At 55.3% G+C, this 19,437-nt stretch overlaps 1 protein-coding gene across 2 annotated transcripts; it reads left to right on the forward strand.

The window, feature by feature from the left end:
* Window positions 1-6,098: 6,098 nt before the first annotated feature.
* Window positions 6,099-17,779, forward strand: ZC3H12A (zinc finger CCCH-type containing 12A). 2 transcript variants are annotated; one of them, XM_081335394.1, is made up of 6 exons: window positions 6,099-6,435; window positions 6,963-7,488; window positions 13,162-13,301; window positions 14,061-14,295; window positions 14,609-14,715; window positions 14,806-17,779. In XM_081335394.1, the coding sequence occupies exons 2-6, from the start codon at window positions 7,001-7,003 to the stop codon at window positions 15,729-15,731; spliced, it is 1,896 nt and encodes a 631-aa protein (XP_081191520.1). In that variant the 5' UTR covers window positions 6,099-6,435; window positions 6,963-7,000; the 3' UTR covers window positions 15,732-17,779. The 2 variants fall into 2 exon arrangements, with proteins under 2 accessions (XP_081191520.1, XP_081191521.1); XM_081335395.1 differs by lacking the exon at window positions 6,099-6,435 and adding an exon at window positions 6,560-6,659.
* The last annotated feature ends 1,658 nt before the right edge of the window (window positions 17,780-19,437 follow it).

Below are 19,437 nucleotides of genomic sequence, written 5' to 3' on the forward strand. Positions count from 1 at the left end.
CCCAGCCACCGCGCCCCTCCGGTTCTTTTTCCTCGCCATAGCTGGGGGGGTGAGACTTGCAAGTACCTCCGTCCTGCAAAGCAACACTCCCCCGGCGATCCCACCTGCCGCCATGCCGGCAGCCCCGACTAAAGGCCGCATGCTGCAGCCTCGCCCAGCCAAGAGGAGGGTGGCAGCCAAGGCTACGTCAGATCTGCAGCTTGTCAGGGGTGCTCAACTTTACTCCGGAATTTCAGGGTTGGAAAGCGGAGGGGCAGCGCCGCGTTTGCAAGCCTGGCGGCACCTGCTGCAAGGCCTCCTGCTTCCCCTCCCCCCCCCCCCCGCAGCTACTTCCTTCGGAGCCGTCCTGATGTCAATGGGCCTGCCGGCATAGATCCACCAGCTTCATTCTGCAAAGCGCGGCTCACCTGGCGCTCTCACTATTCGCCATGCCGGCAGGCCCGTCGGGATCAAGACGGCTCCGAAGGAGGTAGCTGTGCCCTGGGGCCGAGAAGGAACAGGAGGAGCACGGTGCCTGGGCTGCCTTCTGGCCCACTGGATTTGGGGTTTTCCTTTGATTGGGGTGGGCCGGTCCTTTGCTGTCCCCAAAAGTAAACTCCCCATGGGCATGGCTATCCCTGTTGTGACTCAGGGCCAGCCTGTGGGTCCAACAGCCGGCTCCGATGTATCGGATGACTCAGATGAGGGGGAGGGAAACGAACCGGCTGATGATGGTTTGGAGGCTTTGCAGAGCCCTCAGCCGGGGACCTCTTCTCAGCTGCGTGAGCCCGAGAGTGCGGAGGAAGATGACCCACAGCTGGCCCTGTTCAAGGACGCCCGACGCAGGAGGCAGTCGAGCAGGAACAAACAAAGAAAGGCTGTGGGACTCCTCGGGAGGAGGCACAGGGAGACCACGCCCTGAGCTCTCTATAAAAGGAGTGTTTGGGGAGGGGCTGGTTGCTGAAAGCAACTTTTCCGCTTGAGAAGACAAGCTCTAGTGTTTTTGTTAACTGCGTAATTAAATCTTGGCAGATGCCTTTTAGCCTTGGACGCTCTCCAGTCTCTTCTTTCTGAATAGGGGTTTGCCTTACTACAAGGCCAGAAGAGGGCTGGTTCAGAACAATCCCTTCCTCTCCTTTTGTCTTCAGTATAGCTGCAACTGACTCCTTTCCCCAGGCTGCGCGCAGTTTCCAGAAGCGCCAGTCATCTGGAGCCTGGTGCGGACACCCCGGCTCCGGCTGGCTCTCCCACAGGCCTGTGCTACATTGCCGCCGCTTCAGGTCATCACCACGCTACACTTTTACACTTTTTTAACACATTTTTTTACAGTGTTTTTCAACCCATCGTAAGCATACCACCTGTCAGGTGCCAACGTACCATCAGTGGTACGTGTACCACCGGTTGCAAAGCCCTGCCTTATACCATCCCAATGGAATGGTTTTCCAGGATACTCTTGAAAACCTCCAGTGATGGAGCACCCACAAGTCCAGGAAGCAAACTATTTTATTGTTGAATTGTTCTCACTGTCAGAAAATGTCCCCAGTTCTAGGTTGGATTTCTCTTTAATAGGCTGTCACCCATTACTTCTTGTCCTGCCCTCAAGTAGAGGAAAGGCAGCTGTGGTTTCCCCCTAATCCTTTTCTTTGATCAGCTACCTCCCCAACCCTTCGTCATACATTTTGGCTTCCAGACCCCTTTTCATCTTTACTGCTTTTCTCTGCCCTCTTTCTAGAGTCTCAGTACCTTTTCTGTACTGTGATGAACAGAACTGGACGCTGAATACCTAGTGTGGTCTTACATTATGGACTACATGTTGAGTGTGGTTGATCTGCCTGTTACAAATCCATCTGATGGTGATGCTGTCCACCTCACATTTTTCTATCTTACCAAGAAATAGGTTGTGGCCTACTTGGTCATATGCCTTACTGAAGTCCAAACTATGTTCACAGCATTTCCTTGATCTTCTAATTTAGTCACTTGTCAAAGAAGGCAATAAGATTTCTCTGGCATGATCTGTTTGGGCCAAACGATGGACTGATTTGAAAAGTTGGAAAGTAGTTCCTTGAGCTGAAGAAAAGCCATAATCAAACCACGTATTGTTTGCAAGCGGCAGCAGATCATACGAAAGGCAGCTGCTGAATTCCTGGGGACAAAACGCAGCACAGATGAGGAGCTGAACAGGGAAGATGCAAGAAAGGCCTTTTTACTGTGCCTCCACAAGGGGGCGCCAGGACGCTTTAATTCTGACAAAGAGTTTTTCTCAAAAGCTCAGGCAGGTAAAGTAACAAAAGCTGAGGGACATTTTGGCAATGTGCAATCCCCAGCGTAAAGTACAGGGTCGTCCTCAACGTACGACCACAATTGAGCCCAAAATTTCTATTGCTAATTTTACCCCCTTTTTTGCCACAGTTGTTAAGTGAATCACCGCAGTTGTTAAGTTAGTAACGCGATTGTTAAAGTGAAATCCAGCTTCCCCCACGGACTTGGCTTGTCTGAAGTTCGCAAAGGGGGAATCACGTGACACACACACGGGACCCTGCAACCGTCATGAATACAAGTCAGTTGTATTCAGCGTCTGAATTTTGATCACGTGACCCTGGCTTGCTGCAACCGTGAAAGATGGTCACAAGTCACTTTTTTTCAGGGTCGTTATAAATCTGAGCGGTCACTAAACGAACTGTTGTAAGTCGAGGACAACCTGTGAGAGGCTGAATTCTCACTGTGCCTATATAATCAAATCAGCTAAAAATCAAGTGTGCGCTGGATGTCAGCACATCTGAACCCTAAAGGCTCGGAAGGCGGAGCAAAGCAGCCAGCCAGAAAAGGAAAAACAGCCAGCCTAAGGAAAAAATGGCTGAGCAGGGCAGCCACCCGGAAGCACAGGGGAGGAGCTTTCCTGCCCTGCAGCCACCTCTGCCGGCTGCAGCAGAGAAAACTGCCCCGCCACACAAGAAAGGGTGGCAGACATGCGCCTCGTCTTCTCTTCCCTGATCAGAAGGCAATCCTTCTGCATTGGTTGGGAGGGGTGGGGGTGGCTACGTGAGGATCATGCCCTCCAGAAGTGGTGGGTGACTCATGCTCACTCTGGGGAAAGCAGGAAGCGTGCAGAGTTTGGGGTTTTTTTTTGCTTAAGATAGCATCAAACATTGAGCAGCTTCCGCTTTCGGATTCTGAACCTCTTTGTTATTTGGCGGCTGCTGTTTTATAGAGGGAGGGAGGAATGTGAATCTGGTGGGAACAGAATTACAGAGCTGGAAGGAACCCTGGGGGTCTTCTAGTCCAACTCCTTGTTCAAGCAGGAGACCCTTTACCGTTCCAGATAAAGTTGTCCAATCTCTTCCTTGGTACCCTGGGTTACCCCCACTGCTTACTTCCCTCCATACAGATGTAGTTCCATTAAGGACTATGCATTAAGTGTGGTTTGTCAGCCAGCTGCGTATCCATCCGATGGTGATGCTGCGTAACCCACATTTTTCTCGTTTACCAAGAAGTAGGTTGTGGTCTACTTGAGGGCTGCTTGGTGCTCACTGAGCTTGCTTGTTTTCTCGCAGACGTTTCATTAAGGATTTGGATGTTACCCAAACCAGGTAACATCATCAGCGCTAGTAAGGAGTGCTGTTTGCTGTCAGTTTATATTCAGGTGCATTGTCCTGTCAAGTGTTGGCGGGGGGGGGGGGGGGTGTTGTCTGAGAGATTCTTTGGCTGGACTGCTTGCTCTTGGCTTCTTTGGCACTTTCTTGATTGGGGTATTGTTTACTTGATTGTTAGTCTGATCTTAACCTTGGAGTTAATCTATGCTGATCTGGGTGCTGATTGCTGGTGGGGAGGTGCTGAGGTCATTTTGTTCCTGATTGTCTCTTTTGCATAATCTATAGATGTTGTCTATCTGTCTATTGATTTGTCAGAGTGCCAGGCTCCTAGAAATTCCCTGGCAGTTTTGGATTTGGCCTGATCTAGGATAGTCACATTTTTCCAATTGAAACTATGGTTAAATTTGTCTGTATGTTATGAAATTGAAGAATTTTCATCGTGCCTTTTGGCTGCCAGTTGGTGTTGTGGATGCATTTTGCCAGTCCTCTGCCTGTTTGTCCTACATATTGTAGTGGTTGTTGCAGTCCTTACATTGTATGCTGAGATGACTCCTATTTTTACTTCTGGAGTTGTTGGGCCTTTTGGTCTGCTTAGGATGATTTGAAGGGCTTTAGTTGGCCTGTGTGCTACGCTGACTCCACATGGTTGTAGTCATCTATTTACGGTTTCTGAGATGGCAGCATAATTCTTTTTAGGGTTTGTGCTGGTTGTGCTGTGTTGGGTTGAGAGGTAAGGAATGTTTTTTATGAAGTTTTACAAAATATCCATTTTGTTGGAATGTTGTACAGATGCTTTTCCCCCCTTTTTTCTGCTGTTCCAGGTTGCTGCAGTGTGTTTCGGCTTCTCTAAATAAAGTCCTTACGCAGTTTCTCTTCTGGGAGGTTGGATTGTTGCTTTGGGAACGGAGCACCTGGTTAGTATGGCTGGTTTTCCTGTAGACCTGCATTTCTAGTTTGACACTGTAGTCTCTGCTTGCCAGGATGTCCAGGAAGGGTAGCAAGTTGTTGTTTTCTTCTTCTCTATGGTCTGCTTTGTCAAATGCCTTACTGAAATCCAATTAAACTATGTCCACAGCGTTTTGCTGGTCCACTAATTTTGTCAGTTTGTCAAAGAATGCAGTAAGGTTTGTCTATACTTGTGCATTAAAAAATTAAAAGACGCTTGCTCCTGGGGAGGAAAGCCATGGCAAATCTGGACAGCACAGTAAAAAGCAGAGACATCACCCTGCCAACAAAAGTGCGTATAATCAAGGCTATGGTCTTCCCAGTTGCAATGTATGGCTGTGAAAGCTGGACCATAAGAAAGGCTGAGCGCCAAAGAATTGAGGCCTTTGAACTATGGTGCTGGAGAAGACTCCTGCGAGTCCCTTGGACTGCAAGGCGATCAAACCGGTCAGTCCTAGAGGAGATCGACCCTGACTGCTCTTTAGAAGGCCAGATCCTGAAGCTAAAACTCAAATCCTTTGGCCACCTAATGAGAAGGAAGGACTCCCTGGAGAAGAGCCTCATGCTGGGAAAGGTTGAGGGCAAGAGAAGAAGGGGACGACAGAGAATGAGGTGGCTGGATGGAGTCACTGAAGCAGGAGGCCTGAGCTTAAATGGACTCCAGAAGACGGTAGAGGACAGGAAGGCCTGGAGGAACCTTGTCCATGGGGTCGCAATGGGTCGGACACGACTTCGCAACTAACATCACTTGTGCATTTGGTTTTTCCAGTCACGAGTTTCACCCCACAAACTTTCAGGAATGGCAACTATATCATATCTGCCTCCATGTATTTCTACTTCAAGTTCACCCTGTTTGTTCCCTAAACCTCGAGCGTTCCTGTGCGGCCTTCTGAGTCCTGTGCGGCTGACCCTGCCCGCCCTCCCTCCCTGCTCCGTGCCTGCGTTTTTTTCCTTCCTTCCTCCCTATCACTCGCTCCCTCTCTATTAGCCCGGGGCTCTTGGGGTTTCTGCTCGGCACGAGCGCCTCAGAGGCTGCTCAGCCTCCCCCGCCGGGTCGAGTTCTCCTCCGGGGAAGCGGCCTGCGACGGCCCCGGCTCCACGGCCGAAGGCTCCGGCAGCCAAAGCAGGAAGCGGGCGCCGCTCTTCCCCGGGCAGCCCCTTCGCGGCGGGGAGGCGGCTCTTCCCGGCCTCGGGCCTCCTGCTTTGCATAGAGGGCGGGGTCTCCTCCGAGAAGCCCCGCCCCCGCCTTCCCGGGCCGTTGCCGATGCTGGGGCGGCCGAGGCGGCGGCCAATCCCGGGCGGGCGGAGGCGGGAGCGCCGCAACCCGCCCCCGCCCCCCCCAAAAGAGGCGAGGAAGGCGAGGCCGGAGAGCCAGCCCCCCCCCGGGCGCCCCCTGCTTCCCGCGCTGGAGCAGCCCCGGGCTGTGCTCCGTCGGCAGCGGCTCCTCCTTCGGGCTGAGCCGCGCGCCCCCTTCCCTGAGCCCGCTCCGGCTCTTCGGCTGCCCCCCGACGTGCCGCCTCCAGAAGCGGTCTTGTCCCGGCCCCGCAGAGCTCGCTTGCCGGTCGCTAAACCGGAGTTGCCAGCCAAGAGCTGCCAGGGCTGGAGACCCCCCCCCCGGGGACGCGCCCCCTTTCCTTTCCCGGGGCTGCTCGGCGGGAGGAGCCGAGCGCCGTCCCGCCCCGCGAGGCTGCAGCTCCGGAGCGCTTTCGGGGCGCTGCCCGGCCAGGCGGCTCCTTCAGACGGGGCCCCCGAGGGCGCGGCCCCTCCCCGGGACCGAAGCGGCCCTGCTTGAAGGCGGCCTTCGGTGTTGCAGCCGCCTCCCCGCGCATCTCCCTTGGCAGTCGAGAGCGGCAGGCAAACTCCCCGCTCGGCCGTTTCCAAGTCCCGCGGCGGGCGGCCGGCCTGGGAGGGCGAGGCCGAGGTGAGAGGAGCCGCCGACGGGAGCTCCGGGCCCCGCATCCAGCGCTCCCAACAACCCCGCGAGACGGCCCCGCCCGCCGCGTCTCCCCCGCCGAGACCTTCCCCCGACGGGCCCGGAGGAGGGGCGGGGGGCGGCGGCGGAGACTCCACCCGGCGAGCCTTCGCCTCCCTATAAGAGGCGCCCGCGCGCGGACGGGGAACACTTCGGTCCCATGGAGGCGCCCGGTAAGCGGCGGGGCGGCCCGGGGGTAGCGGGGTTTCCCTCCGCGCGAGTCGGCAGGGCGCTGGCCTCAGAGCCCCCCTCCGGTCCCGGCGCGGGCGCCGCTGACTGCCCCGCCGCGTGTCGGGCAAGCGCCGCGCCCTCCCCGGCTCCCTGCCGGGCCTGCTGGCGAAGCGCCGCTCTCGGGCGGGCGGGCGGCCGGTTCCCCTTTTCGGAGGGCGGGAGGGAGGAGCTCGGGACGGCCCGACCCGCGGCGCGCGTGGCTCCCCAGCCGGGCCGCCGTGCTAGTCGTGCGCTTGTCTCGACAGGCCGGCGCTGAGCCAGGAGCGGCGCCCGAGGAGCAGCCATGGACCTGGACCGACGGCCGTCCAGCGCCCTGCGCTTCTCCGGCTGGAGCGAGCCCCCGCTGCCCTTCGAAGAGTCGCCGGAAAGCGGCTACCTGAGCCTGTGCGGCTGCAGCCTGGAGGGCGGCGGAGACCCCGGCGGGCCCGAGCCGGGCCCGTGGAGCCCCCCGGAGCGCGGCCCGGCGGAGAGGCGGCGGAAGGTGGAGTTCTTCCGCAAGCTGGGCTACTCCTCGCAGGAGGTGCTGGCCGCCCTGCAGAAGCACGGCCCGGAGGCCGACACCAACACCGTCCTCGGGGAGCTGGTCAAGCACGGGGCGGCCCCGGGCGAGAGGGAGCCGGCGCAGGCGGCGGCGGAGGGGCCCGAGGCGCCGCCGGCCCCGAGGGCGCGGCCCGCCCCCGGCAGCTCCCCAGCCCAGCCTGCGCCTCCGGAAGAGCAGGAGGGCGATCACCTGCGCCCGATCGTGATCGATGGGAGCAACGTGGCCATGAGGTACGTCTGGGCGGGCTCCTCTCCGCCTCGGGAAAGTTGTGCGCCCTGGCCAGCTAGGCTGCGGGACTGGCCCCTTCCCCAGTGGCGAGGTCTGCTTCTCTGGACTGGGGCAGTTGCAATCTCGGGGGCCGGGATTGACGGCCAAATCGGGTTCAAGCAAAGGCCCCATGCGCCCCCCCCCCCGCTGGATACTTTGCGCAGGGGAGGAGGGAGCTCTGGCCTTGAGCGGGGAAATCCTCCTGAATGGCTGCTTCCAGGCACACACACAAACAATGGAGATGGGCCTGGCAGAAGGTAGACCTGCCTTTGGCTTCCTCCTTCCTTAACCCTACAGCTGGCCAGGAGTAATTTTATCTTCTTGAGAATTTAATAATGGTCGATTGCTGGATTTTGATAATACTATAAAGCTGGACTATGCGGCTGGACTAGAAGACCTCCAAGGTCCCTCCCAGCTCTGATTCTATTCTATTCTATTCTATTCTATTCTATTCTATTCTATTCTATTCTATTCTATTCTATTCTATTCTATTCTATTCTCTATAAAGATTCTATTCTATTCTATTCTATTCTATTCTATTCTATTCTATTCTATTCTATTCTATTCTATTCTAATGTGATTAGATGAGATCTGACAGGTGTATCCTTGTCTTTGTTGCATGTGAGGGGGGGGGTCTGCTTGGGACCCCCGCATTTCCCTCTGTCTCTGAAGCAGGAAGGCTTTTGCCAGGAAGGGGGGGGGCACCTGGCTGGCAAGCAGACTTGTGGCGGGAGCAGCTGTGATCTTCTGCTGCATTGTCTCTGTCAGGCACGCATTCTTCCTTATCTAAACAGGAAGGAACCCAGCGCAGGTTAAAGGCGCATGTGACGCACCAGCGCCTGGGGAAGCATTTCTCTCTTCCCTCCCCCCTCCTCTCCCCCCCCCCATCCATTGGCCTCTCGGTGGGGACTGAAAGGGTGAGGCCCCATCAGAGTTGCCTCAGCCTGGAGGAGGAAAGCTCTGGGCACAACCGGTTGTGGCACGCTGGATGCTTGCTCCTGCCAGAATCGGAAAGAAGGGCTGAGGGCCCAGGATGAGGACAGGATGAAGCTCCTCCACCTGTCCTGGGGGGGGAGGGGGGGCAGCCTATGAAGGGAACTCGCATTTCTTTCCCCCCCCCCATGGGGGAAACATTATAGTTTTTAGGTGAAAGGTCTGCTTCCTACAACTTCTCCGTCTCACAGTATTCTAAACAAGGTTGGAAATACAGGTAGTCCTTGACTTACGACCACAATTGAGCCCCATTATTTTTTTTTGCTAAGTGAGATAGTTTTCAAGTGAGCGTTGCCCCGTTTTACAACCTTTCTTGCCACAGTTGTTAAGTGAACCACTGCAGTTTTCAAGTTAGTGTTAAGTGAATGTGGCTTCCCCATCGACTTCGCTTCTCGGGAGGCCCCAGAAAGTGATCATGTGACCCTGGGAAGCTGCGACCGTGATAAATACATGCTGGTTGGCAAACGTCCGAATTTTGATGCTGGATGGACATAAGTGTGAAAAATGATCGTAAGTCACTTTTTTCAGTGCTGTTGTATCTTTGAATGGTCGCTAAACGGACTGGTGTAAGTCGAGGACTACCTGTGCATGAGAGGGCAAGGATCCAAGAACGTTTAGCCTGAGCAATGGCTGCTTAAGTGGGGGATTCGCACTTGGGGAGGCTGGGAGATGCCATTCCTGGTCCCCTTTCCCTAGCCCCATCCTCTGGGTTAACCACTGAACCTGCAACATTCCCGGCCAGCATCCTTCCATCACCCACTAACCCCATGATGCTGGCAGCGGTGGGGCTGCAAAAATCTGGACCACCGCCAGATGGCAGGAAAAAGACAAAGCGAGCCCTAATTCTGCCCTTGGCAGCCCAGGCCTGGTAGCCTGCACCGTGGGGAGAGGCCAGCCAGCAAGGATGGATTTCTGCCATTTCCTTGCTGTGTTTTAAGATAAGCCAAATTGCTCTCCGGCTGTAAATGCCGGCCAGAGGGCACTTTCTGCTGAAAGGGAGGGGGGACCGGTGGGGGTGCTGAGCGGTGCCCAGAGCAGCAGAGACGGGAGTTCCTGAGCAATCTCTTTTCGAGGGGAAAAAACAAAAAACAAAGGGGAATTTTTACAGACTGCTTCCTGCATGAGTGGAGTGACAAACTCTTCCTCACCCATTCACCCTTGCTTGGATAATACTGGAGGCAGGTTTATGCAAATCTCGGAGGGGGGTGTGTGGAGCAGAATTGTCCCCGACTTCCTTCTACGGGAATTTCTCCTGTCTGTTGCCACATCAGATGAACTACTTGGACCCTTTTCAGTTGAGAATGGGGAAACGTTGGAGGAGATCCGTCCTTGGTATTCCTTGCTCATCCTGCGTTGCGCTTCAGTGGTGCCTCTTCCTCCACACCCCCACCCCGACCTTTCAGGGTGCCTGGATTGCTAGGGAGCTTTGTGGAGGGAGGCACGTTTCAGAAAAAGTAGTAACAGGAGCTGTAGTCTTCCCTTCCTGACTTCATCGCTGCTTGGAGAGTGCTTTTCCTAGCAACGGACCGAGGAAGTATTAGAATAACAGAGTTGGGAGAGACCATAACAGCTTTCCAAAAAACTAATAGGGTAACCCACCCACCCCATCTCAGTAAGGGTTTATTGCAAAAGGCCAGGCACCTTCCATGTCCCAGCAGATAATAACATTGGAATAAAGGGACCTGGAGCACGCCCACCCTATCTGACCTAGTGAGGTGGGAGATACACTCTGTCTGGGAGAGGTGACGACTGTCATACTGTCACGTGGGAGCCAGGGCAATTCACACACGAGTGATGCCATGTGGGCAAACTGGGCAGGGCCCAGAACTGTGCATGGCTCTGCATCCCGGAGCAGCTGCAGCTTCTGAGTGATGTTGAAAGGCAGCCCCGTGTGAAGTGCAAACCGCAAGTGACTGCTGGCAAAACCTGGCAGTCTTGCTCAGGGGTTTTGTGCAGGAAGTCGGAGCATTGTGTTGTGTGAGAAAGAGGGTGATGGGCGTGTGAAGGGAAAGGGGTTCTTCGTTTGGAGGAAGCTGCAAGGAGTTTTGAATGTGACCGTGGTGAGCCTTCGGCCGGGCCTCCGAGATCCGTCACGGGGACTGGAGATGTGCAAGGTTTGGCCTCGCCACAGCAGCTGCTTTAACGGGAAGGGAGCCACTCCGCCCATGCTCAGAGACAGCCCTGGTTTAAATGGACTTGCAGAGCTGGCTCTGTGTGAATCAAGATAGCCCTGAGGCTTTAGTTGAAAAAAAGAAGTACAACTGAGGGCCAGCCTTCCACCTTGAGGGGGGAGGAGGGTCAGGGAAAAGTCCCCCAGTGCTAGGCCTAGTTCTTGGCAGCCCTTCTTTCTGCTGTTCATAGCTTTCTTTGCTCTACTGCTTTGGCCGTCTTATTAATGCCAACACTGAACATTAACTCCTCTGTTTCCGGATGAGGGATTTGAGTAAGGAGAGCAGTGGGGCTGGGGGGTGGGACCTGCTGCAGCCAGGCCCACCCCTGTCAAACATCATAACAAGCTGCTTGTATCTTCCGGTATCTTCTCTCATTTCAGAACAGCTCTTAATTTTTTAAATTGCAGTGTCATTGTTTTCAGTCGTCAAGGACATAGGAATGCGAGTTGTTGATGAGGAGGGCCATTTATGTTTGGCTGCGGAAAGTAAAACTGCACAAATGCCAAGGGCCTGCAGTGTCACGCTGAATGGGTAGAAGCCTTGGGGTGTCTAGAGGAGCTTTGGAGTTCCCTTCTCTTTGGCAGAGAGGGACAAGGCGTCTCTCTGGCCAAAGAGGGTCTTTGGGTAGTCGTGGAGAATTCGGAGGTTCCTGAGGGTGAGTCTTCAGCCCTTTTCCCAAGTATTTAGCAGAGGTGCTGAGAAATGCAGCTGTATTTGCTCGGAGGAAAGGTCAGTTTCATTGCCCAACACGATACCGTCTTTTGGAGTAAGTGACACGATGCAAAAGTGGGTGAGAAATAGGAGAAGAGAGGGCAATTAAAAGCAGGGGATAAAGAGAAACGAGGAAGGAAATCAAACTCCTCCAGGTCAGCACCATCTGCTGATACTTTTCCATTTCTTTCAAGTTTGCCAGTAGACCCTTGGCGTGTTTCCTTCTTTGCCTCAAACTTCTCCTTCTCTTTCTTAAGAATCTCGCCAGTCTCACTATCCAACAACTGCTTTCCTTTTTTCTCAGGATCCTGGCTCTTTCTTCAAACCTTGGTTTTCAAGTTCCATCTTTCTCCATTCTTCCAACAAGAACATTGTAATAAGGCCGCCGAATTTCTACTCACATTTTTACCTCTCTAGCATTCGCTGCAAATAGTTCAGGCTCCCAGCCTAGAAAAATATACCTCCAAAGCCACCACAGGGACACCTTGCACGTTTTCTGCGTGGAAAGTCCTCTGCCACTGCTGAGCCGCTTCCCTTTGATTCTCAGCCACGCTCTGTTCTTCTTAGTGCATTCCATAGGCAGGCCCTGCCTCCATATTCCCCTAAAACATCCCATAATGCAAGCCTATTCGTGACAGTATGCTGCTGTGAATCATAAATAATAAGCTCCTTATATTCACATATTTCTCAGGGACCAGCTAAAAGGCAAACGGGTGCTTCCTAGCAAAAATTTACAATGGGTGCTGCCCCCCCCCCAGCATCTGGCAGGAGCCCCAAGGAGAGGGGGCTAATCCTTCTGGCACCAAGAGGAGATCTTGGCACCTGGGAAGAGAGGAGGGAAGCTGCAGAAGAAAGGCAGGGGGGAAGGAGGTGGGCGCCTCCCAAGCATCTTGCAGACAGGCTCAGGGAGGGAGGGGGGGTCAGCCGAACAGCCCCTCCAGGCTGAAGAGGAGGGAGGGGCGCAGAAGAGGCAGGTAGAGGTGAGAGCTGCCTCTCTGTGCACGAGCCAGGCCACAGTAGTTCTCAAGAACAGAGTGTTTTTCATCCGCTTGAGACATTTGAATTAGGAACGTCTAGACCAGGGGTAGGCAACCTTGGCTCTTTTATGACTCGTGGACTTTAACTCCCAGAATTCCTGAGCCAGCACAGCTGGCTCAGGAATTCTGGGAGTTGAAATCCACGAGTCATAAAAGAGCCAAGGTTGCCCACTCCTGGCCTAGACTAGTGAAGAGGAGGGGGGACACGTAGCCGTCTTCCAGTATCTCAGGGGCTGCCACACAGAAGAGGGAGTCAAGCTATTCTCCAAAGCCCCTGAAGACAGGACAAGAAGCAACGGATGGAAAGTGATCAAGGGGAGATTTAACTTAGAACCAAGGAGAAATTGTAAGGACAATTAATCGGTGGAACAGCTTGCCTGGAGGCTTTCCAAAAGAGACTGGACAGCCGTTTGTCCAAAATGGGGTAGGGTCTCCTGCTTGAGCAGAGGGTTGGACTAGAAGGCCTCCAAGGCCCCTTCCTATCGGTTACTTGTGTTATTCTGTGACGATCGGAGTCAGTTTTCTGGCACTGCTGAGTTTGGGCCCAGCTCTCTCTCCATCTCTCTCCACTGGCTGGCTGGTGAATAGCAGAAGGGCAGGGAAGCGTGACAAGTCGAAAGCTTTGGAAGCGTCTCCTCACCTGGGGCTGCTCTCTTCCACGCCAGCCAGCACACGAGGCCAAGCAGGGGAAGCCTCTGAACCCGCAGCTCTCTTCTGTTTGCAGTCATGGGGACAAAGACGCCTTCTCCTGCCGAGGCATCCTGCTGGCTGTGACCTGGTTTCTGGATCGAGGACACAAAGATGTCACGGTCTTCGTCCCATCTTGGAGAAAAGAGCAGCCACGCTCTGATGTCGCCATTACAGGTAGCAAGGTGGCCTCAAGCAGATGCCCCTCCTGCATTGACGGGGGCTAGTGGGGGGCCCCTGTGCTTCTTCCTCAGGATGGGGGGGGACACTTGACTGGGATGGAACATGCCCCTTCTTATCCCTCTGGTGGGACTTTTGCTTCTCAGTGGCTTTAAGAGGCCGCTCCCCTAATTTTGCTGCTGGCCGAAGCACCAGGAAGGCCGTGGGGGCTATCCAGATAGGCAGCCCTCTTTCCGGAAATCTACCTAGAATCGCCTGAACACTTGACAGGTGTGCTGCCAGATAGCAGCTTCTAATGGCAAAAATTATGTTTACACTTAAAAAAAATATAGCATTTTTAGAAGATCGATTTGCATTCTTGACCTTCTAAGGCAGGGGTCTCCAACCGTGGCAACTTTTAAGACTTGTGAACTTCAACTCCCACAATTCCTTGGCCAGCTGTTCTGGGAGTTGAAGTCCACAAGTCTTAAAAGTTGCCAAGGTTGGAGACTCCTGCTGTAAAGCATGATCTCGTTTAGACGCTTAAATTAAAGGCAAAGCTGTGGGAGGCAGCGCCGAGGAAGGAATATGGAGGAAGAGGAGGAGGGGTGTCTAGGCAAACAAGAAAGAACAGCATAAAGGAAATGATTCGGGAGACCCCTCATTGAGATCAGCCAAGGGCCTCTTCCTGCCAAGGGGGTATCTGGAGCACCCCAAGCTTGGTTCACCTGATCTTTCCTCTGTAAGAAGCCTGAACTTCACCACCTCTTCCTGCAGATCAGCACATCCTCCATGACCTCGAGAAGAAGAACATTCTCGTCTTTACTCCTTCCCGGCGAGTGGCGGGCAAGCGGGTGGTCTGCTACGATGACCGCTTCATTGTGAAGCTGGCCTGGGAGTCGGACGGCATTGTGGTTTCCAACGACATCTACCGGGATCTGCAGGCAGAACGGCCGGAGTGGAAGAAATTCATTGAAGACCGCTTGCTGATGTATTCCTTTGTCAACGACAAGTAAGTCCTTGGCCTTGGGGAAGGTTGGAGGCTGGCCGTGAGGCTGACCAGGGTTCTGGGACGTGAAGTTCCTGGCTAGGAAACGCCCTTCTAATTCGCAGCCCGACTGCTGCTTCAGCTTGACCCCATGCCCAGCAGAGTCTTGAATCTCTGCCCACCAGGTTGCTCACGCCTAGCCAGCCTTTCGGGAGGCGGCGGAGTTGCTGGGACTCCCAGCATTATGGCACACACTGTTGCCCTGGCAAAGGGGGAAGGGCTAGGCCTGGCCTCGGGATTTGTAGCTCTCGATGGACATGGTTCCTCTGCTTCCCAGGTTCATGCCTCCCGATGACCCCCTGGGGCGCCACGGACCCAGCTTGGATAATTTCCTGCGGAAGACGCCAGCAGTGCCCGAGCACAAGAAGCAGCAGTGCCCATACGGTGAGGCCGCTCTCCCCTGCTCAGGACAGAGCAACTTGAAGGGCCTGGGGTGGTGGACGGCTGTCACGTGGCTCGCCTTTCTCTTTGCAGGCAAGAAGTGCACCTATGGAATCAAGTGCAAGTTCTACCACCCTGAGCGGCCGCAGCAACTGCAGCGCTCCGTTGCCGATGAGCTCCGGGCCAACGCCAGGCTCTCCCCCACCAGGGCTGCACCAACCGGCAAGGAGGAGAGAAGGACCTGGAGGCCCCCCCATGGGGAGTTCTGGGGCTCTGCGCCCGCAGAGAGTGACAAAGCCCCCCTGCAGAAGGCCTTGGCTGAGAAGACGAGCGCTGCCCATCACGTTAGGCATGGCGATGTGCCCCCCTTCTTCCTCAGTGCCCACGGCCTCCCAGCCCAGAAGAGCCACAGTTACAGGAGTTCAGATCAGTACCAGCTGCCCTCCAGGGACTCCCTCGCCCACCTCTCTCAGGATCGCCTCGACTCGGGCATCGGATCCCTTGAGGGCCAGCTCTCTGAAATGTGGCCCAGCCCCTCGGCTTGTCCTGCCAAGGGAGGCCAGCAAGAGCTGCTTGGGGGGAGCAGCGGCAGGGGGCAGGCACCTGCCTATCGGGTCCCTCCTGGCCCGGAATGCAGGAGGTACGGCCAGTACCTGCCTCAGAGCTTCCTGCCCTCCCCATCTGGACAGGTTGCTCCTCACTCTTTCTCTGGCTACGATGGGGGCACCAGTGCTTCTCTGGGCCCTGGGCGCGAGTACTGGTCCGAGCCGTACCGTCCAGGGCCTGCAGTGCGCCAAGAGCTGCCGAGGGCTCCCTGCCTGGCCTACGAGGACTCCTCACGCCACTGGGCCACCCAGGACAGTTTTGCAGAAGAGCGTGCCAAAGTGCACGTCAAGCTTTGTGGGATCTTCCATCCTCACCTGGTGGACACTGTCATGAGCCTCTTCCCACACCTCTTGGACCCTCAGCAGCTGGCTGTTGAAATCCTCACGTACAAGAGCCAACACCCTGGGGTGTGACACGGCCGGAGGAGGGAAGCCCAACTGGGGGGGGGGGTTGGAAGGGGGGGGGACAAAGTGTCCTTTTCTGCCTACGGTTTAGATCATCATCCAGCAGCCATTCACGGAGGGCAGGCACCAGGCTTGTTGGTGGCTCAGGTGGGAAGAAATCAAGCAATCCAAGAAAGCGCCCCAGGAGCCATAACGCTGAGCTGTGTTCTCATGCTGCACCAAAGCTGGCTGGCTGGTTTGTGCCAGGCAGAATGCAGGCAGCGGTTCAGAAGGGGCACTCGACCTTGTTCTTTGCTCCTGGCAGCGGCTGCTCAGAAGACGTTGATGTGGAGAGGAACGTGGAGCAAGTCCCAAGCTTGCTTTCTGCCTATGGCACAGCCAGAATTGGAGCAGGCCAGAGAAGGTGTTCATGCCTTATAGCCATAGCCGTTCCCCAAATGACTGCCGGGGGATGTGGCCGGTCACAAAAGTCGGAGGAAAAAGTCCCCGGCCCTGCAGGGTGTACTGTGGTGGGGAGTGAACCAAATCCGCCTTGCATCCTATCCGCTCTGCTTCCAGGTGGCCGGGAAACGCTTCCTCCTCCAGCCCAGGGCAGACGGCAGCCCAGAGGAGTGTAATGGTGGTCTCTCCTCATTGCCTGGGGGGGAGGGGGGCAATATTTGGATCCATTACTCAGGTTTGGGATATTGTTCTCTCCACCCCAAGAGCTTGATGCTTGTGGAAAAGAAGCGGGCAAGGATAATGACTACTCGGGAGAGTAGGAGGGGGATTCTGCAAGGGCTTCCTGCCCCCGTCTGCTGGTGTGGTTGTCCCAGTGGTCTTCTTTCCCTTGGTTTGCGATGCATAACATATGCTTCAAGCCAAAATTCAGCTTCATTTCAGTTCCTCAAAAGTTCTGTGTTACTCTTCCAGAGTTAAGATTTGAAAATATTTTACCTAAGGCCTCCATGTTATTTCCTCTCTTCTGGGACCAGCCGTGAGGCGTTTTGCATCCCTTCTCCTCCTCCTCCTCCTCCTCCAGTGCTGATGTTGGCAGGCATCTTAGCAATGTTAGGGTTATAAACAAGAGTTTGTATCTCAAGCTCAGATGTCACAGAGGCCAAGACTAAACGCATAATGCATTAATGTGAAACCTGGAGGGTCTCCAGAACAGGGACTTGATTGAATTGACTGTTGGGATTTTGGGGAACCTCTTCAGTGCCGGCTGTTTGGGGCAGCTTGCTTGCCTGCTGACAAGACAACACCACTTTCTGGGTGGCTGTAGAGGCCCACCGGAAACTGGGAGAAAGGCCGTGTTCAGCTTATCCTTTTCTATCGGCTCAGTCTTGAGGATTGCTAAGTCCAGTACGGACAGTTACAGATCCTTCGGTAATGAATTTGCAGCAATTGTTCCTGGCCCTTTTCAGAATAAGTGATTCACTTGCAGGCCAGGATCAGTTGATCGGTTGATGCACATTGCATCGTCTCTCAAGTGGTTCTTCGGTTGACGCCGAAGTCGTCCCGGGGGCTTCTGCCTGGGGGAGAAGCAGGGCATGAGCCCCTCTGGGCAATGCCACCGTGCCCTGCTGCTCTCCCTGCCAAGCGCCCTGGAGATCGGTCAGCCACGCCAGCACCGTGTGCTGCGGAGGCCACGTGGCCAAAGAAACCCTGCGTAGCTGGTTGGTTATGATCCATCGCAGAAATGTGGTGTTTCGCATTAGTAAGCAAAATGCTTTTTTTAGTAATCATTTATAATCTTAACAACTTTGCACACTTGTAAATTACAAGAGTCGTAGTTTTTAATGAAATGCTTTCCTGAGCTGAGGCTGCTTTGGTGATGGTTGGTCTCGCTTTATTCTGCCCTAGGCAGAGTTGCAGGCAAGTAAAAAAATAAACCAACCTTGAACCTTGGAATGGCTACCCTCTCTTTTCTTCAACCCTAAAAGTCTCTTTCCAAAACAACTTGTGTTTAAATAAAAGCCTTGGCTGCTCAAACTGCTCTTTGGCTCTTGTCCTTGAGCTGCCACAGACCACCTCAAAGCCGAAGGATGGGGCAGGTCTCCCGCAGGTGAGGAGGGCCCTCTGACCTGCCCCAGAGGCTTTGGAAGGTGGACACGGGATGCCAGGAAGGCCCCAGGGACGTTTCTCCCCTCCAGGGCAGCTGACTTGGGGTCAAACCCATCGCCGGGCAACTGAGGGGCATCTGGAGGAGGGAGCTGGGAAGAGCTGCTTTAGGACCTGAAGCTTCGAACATGGCCGCCCTAAGGTGGGAACCAACAATCCAGCAATTCACACGTGACTTGGCTGCACGTGGAAGGGAAAAAAGCAAGAGGATGAAGAGGCTTAAGAGTGGCGATGCACGGAAGTAAGCGGCTCCCGTGGGGATTGCGCAAGAGTGGGATAGAGGCCTTGGGGGGGGGGCGGGTGTCGAGGTCCTGGGTCTCCTGAGAGAGGACGCTGGACCGGCGACCCCACTGCGGTGGCCAGAGGGCTTCAAAGGGAGGGAGCGGAGTTCGAGAGACCCGGCTGGCAAGAGAGCGGCGGGGCCTCCGGCTTCCTTGGCTGCGGAAACCCGGGGCGGCGGCCAGGCCTGGGCCGGTTCGCACGTGGCTGCGCCCACGCCCGCCGGCGGCCTCGCTGGAAGCTCCCGGGGCTTTCCCCGAGCGCCAGGCGCTTCCTGCCGGCGGGGGCGGGGAGGGGGGCTCTAAGTGGGGAGGGGCTGCTGCTCTGCTCAGCCAGAAGCCCAGACAGACCCACGGCAGGGGGGGAGGGGGGAGGCAACTGCTGGCTCCTTTCCTCGCAGTTCATGGGGGGGGGGCTCTCCAGAAGCCCCTTGCTGGCTCCCCAAACATTCAGCCAGGGGGTAACCCTGATCCGAGGACTTTCCTGTCACATCCGGACACAGGCTAGGGTGGGAGTGCCTGGCCTTAGGACACCCCCCCCCCTCCAGCCCTTTTTATCTTTGGGCCCTTCAAGTTTCGACGGCCTCCGGCCACGCAGCCAAACAGCGATGCAAGACGGAGGTCAGAAGGGGTGAACTTCCTTCCTCTGCCGGGCCAGCCGACTCCAGGACAAAACTTGGAAAGTCCCCACCTCTGGACCCAGACTCGACACGCAGGACTTGCCCGGAAATGGTGGAGCAACTCCTTAGGCAGAGGGAGGGAAGCCCTTGGAATCCATTCCACAAGGAAAAGGCCACCAGTTGCATCTGAGCGTTATTCACCTAGGAAGGAAGGAAGGAAGGAAGGAAGGAAGGAAGGAAGGAAGGAAGGAAGGGGGAGATGGTATGGGAGAGATGGAAAGAGAGGAAGGAAGGAAGGAAGGAATTAATTGGGAGATGGTATGGGAGAGATGGGAAGGAAGGAAGGAAGGAAGGAAGGAAGGAAGGAAGGAAGGAAGGAAGGAAGGCACTGCACCAGAAGAATAGAAAGAAGTGGGGCTTGAGGAACTGACCAGCCTAAGGGAGCAGCTGCTGCCCAAGGCCCGTTCGGGTGCTCCCGGCAGCTCTTTGGAGGGCAAAAGATGCCAAGCTGCTCTCGCAGGGGAAGCAGCAGACCAACAGCAAGAGCCCCAGCTGTGCTTCTCTGGGCAAACTCGGCGCCTGCGCAGAAAAAAAGCTCCACTGTCATCAGCACCTCAGCAAGTACAGGCAGCTCTTATGAGGCGTCTGTTTGAATTTGCATTATTATTAATTGAAACTGGCATGCTATCCAGCTCCAGACAACTTGGGGCCACT

Source organism: Vipera berus (assembly GCF_964194415.1).
Source record: "Vipera berus genome assembly, chromosome: 9".
NCBI lineage: Eukaryota > Metazoa > Chordata > Lepidosauria > Squamata > Viperidae > Vipera > Vipera berus.

Coding starts and splice junctions, on each gene's coding strand:
- ZC3H12A (XM_081335394.1), top strand. CDS start 7,001: ATGGACCTGGACCGACGGCCGTCCAGCGCCCTGCGCTTCTCCGGCTGG. Junction 14,296..14,608: donor TATTCCTTTGTCAACGACAA/GTAAGTCCTTGG, acceptor TCTGCTTCCCAG/GTTCATGCCTCCCGATGACC. Junction 14,716..14,805: donor GAAGCAGCAGTGCCCATACG/GTGAGGCCGCTC, acceptor TTCTCTTTGCAG/GCAAGAAGTGCACCTATGGA.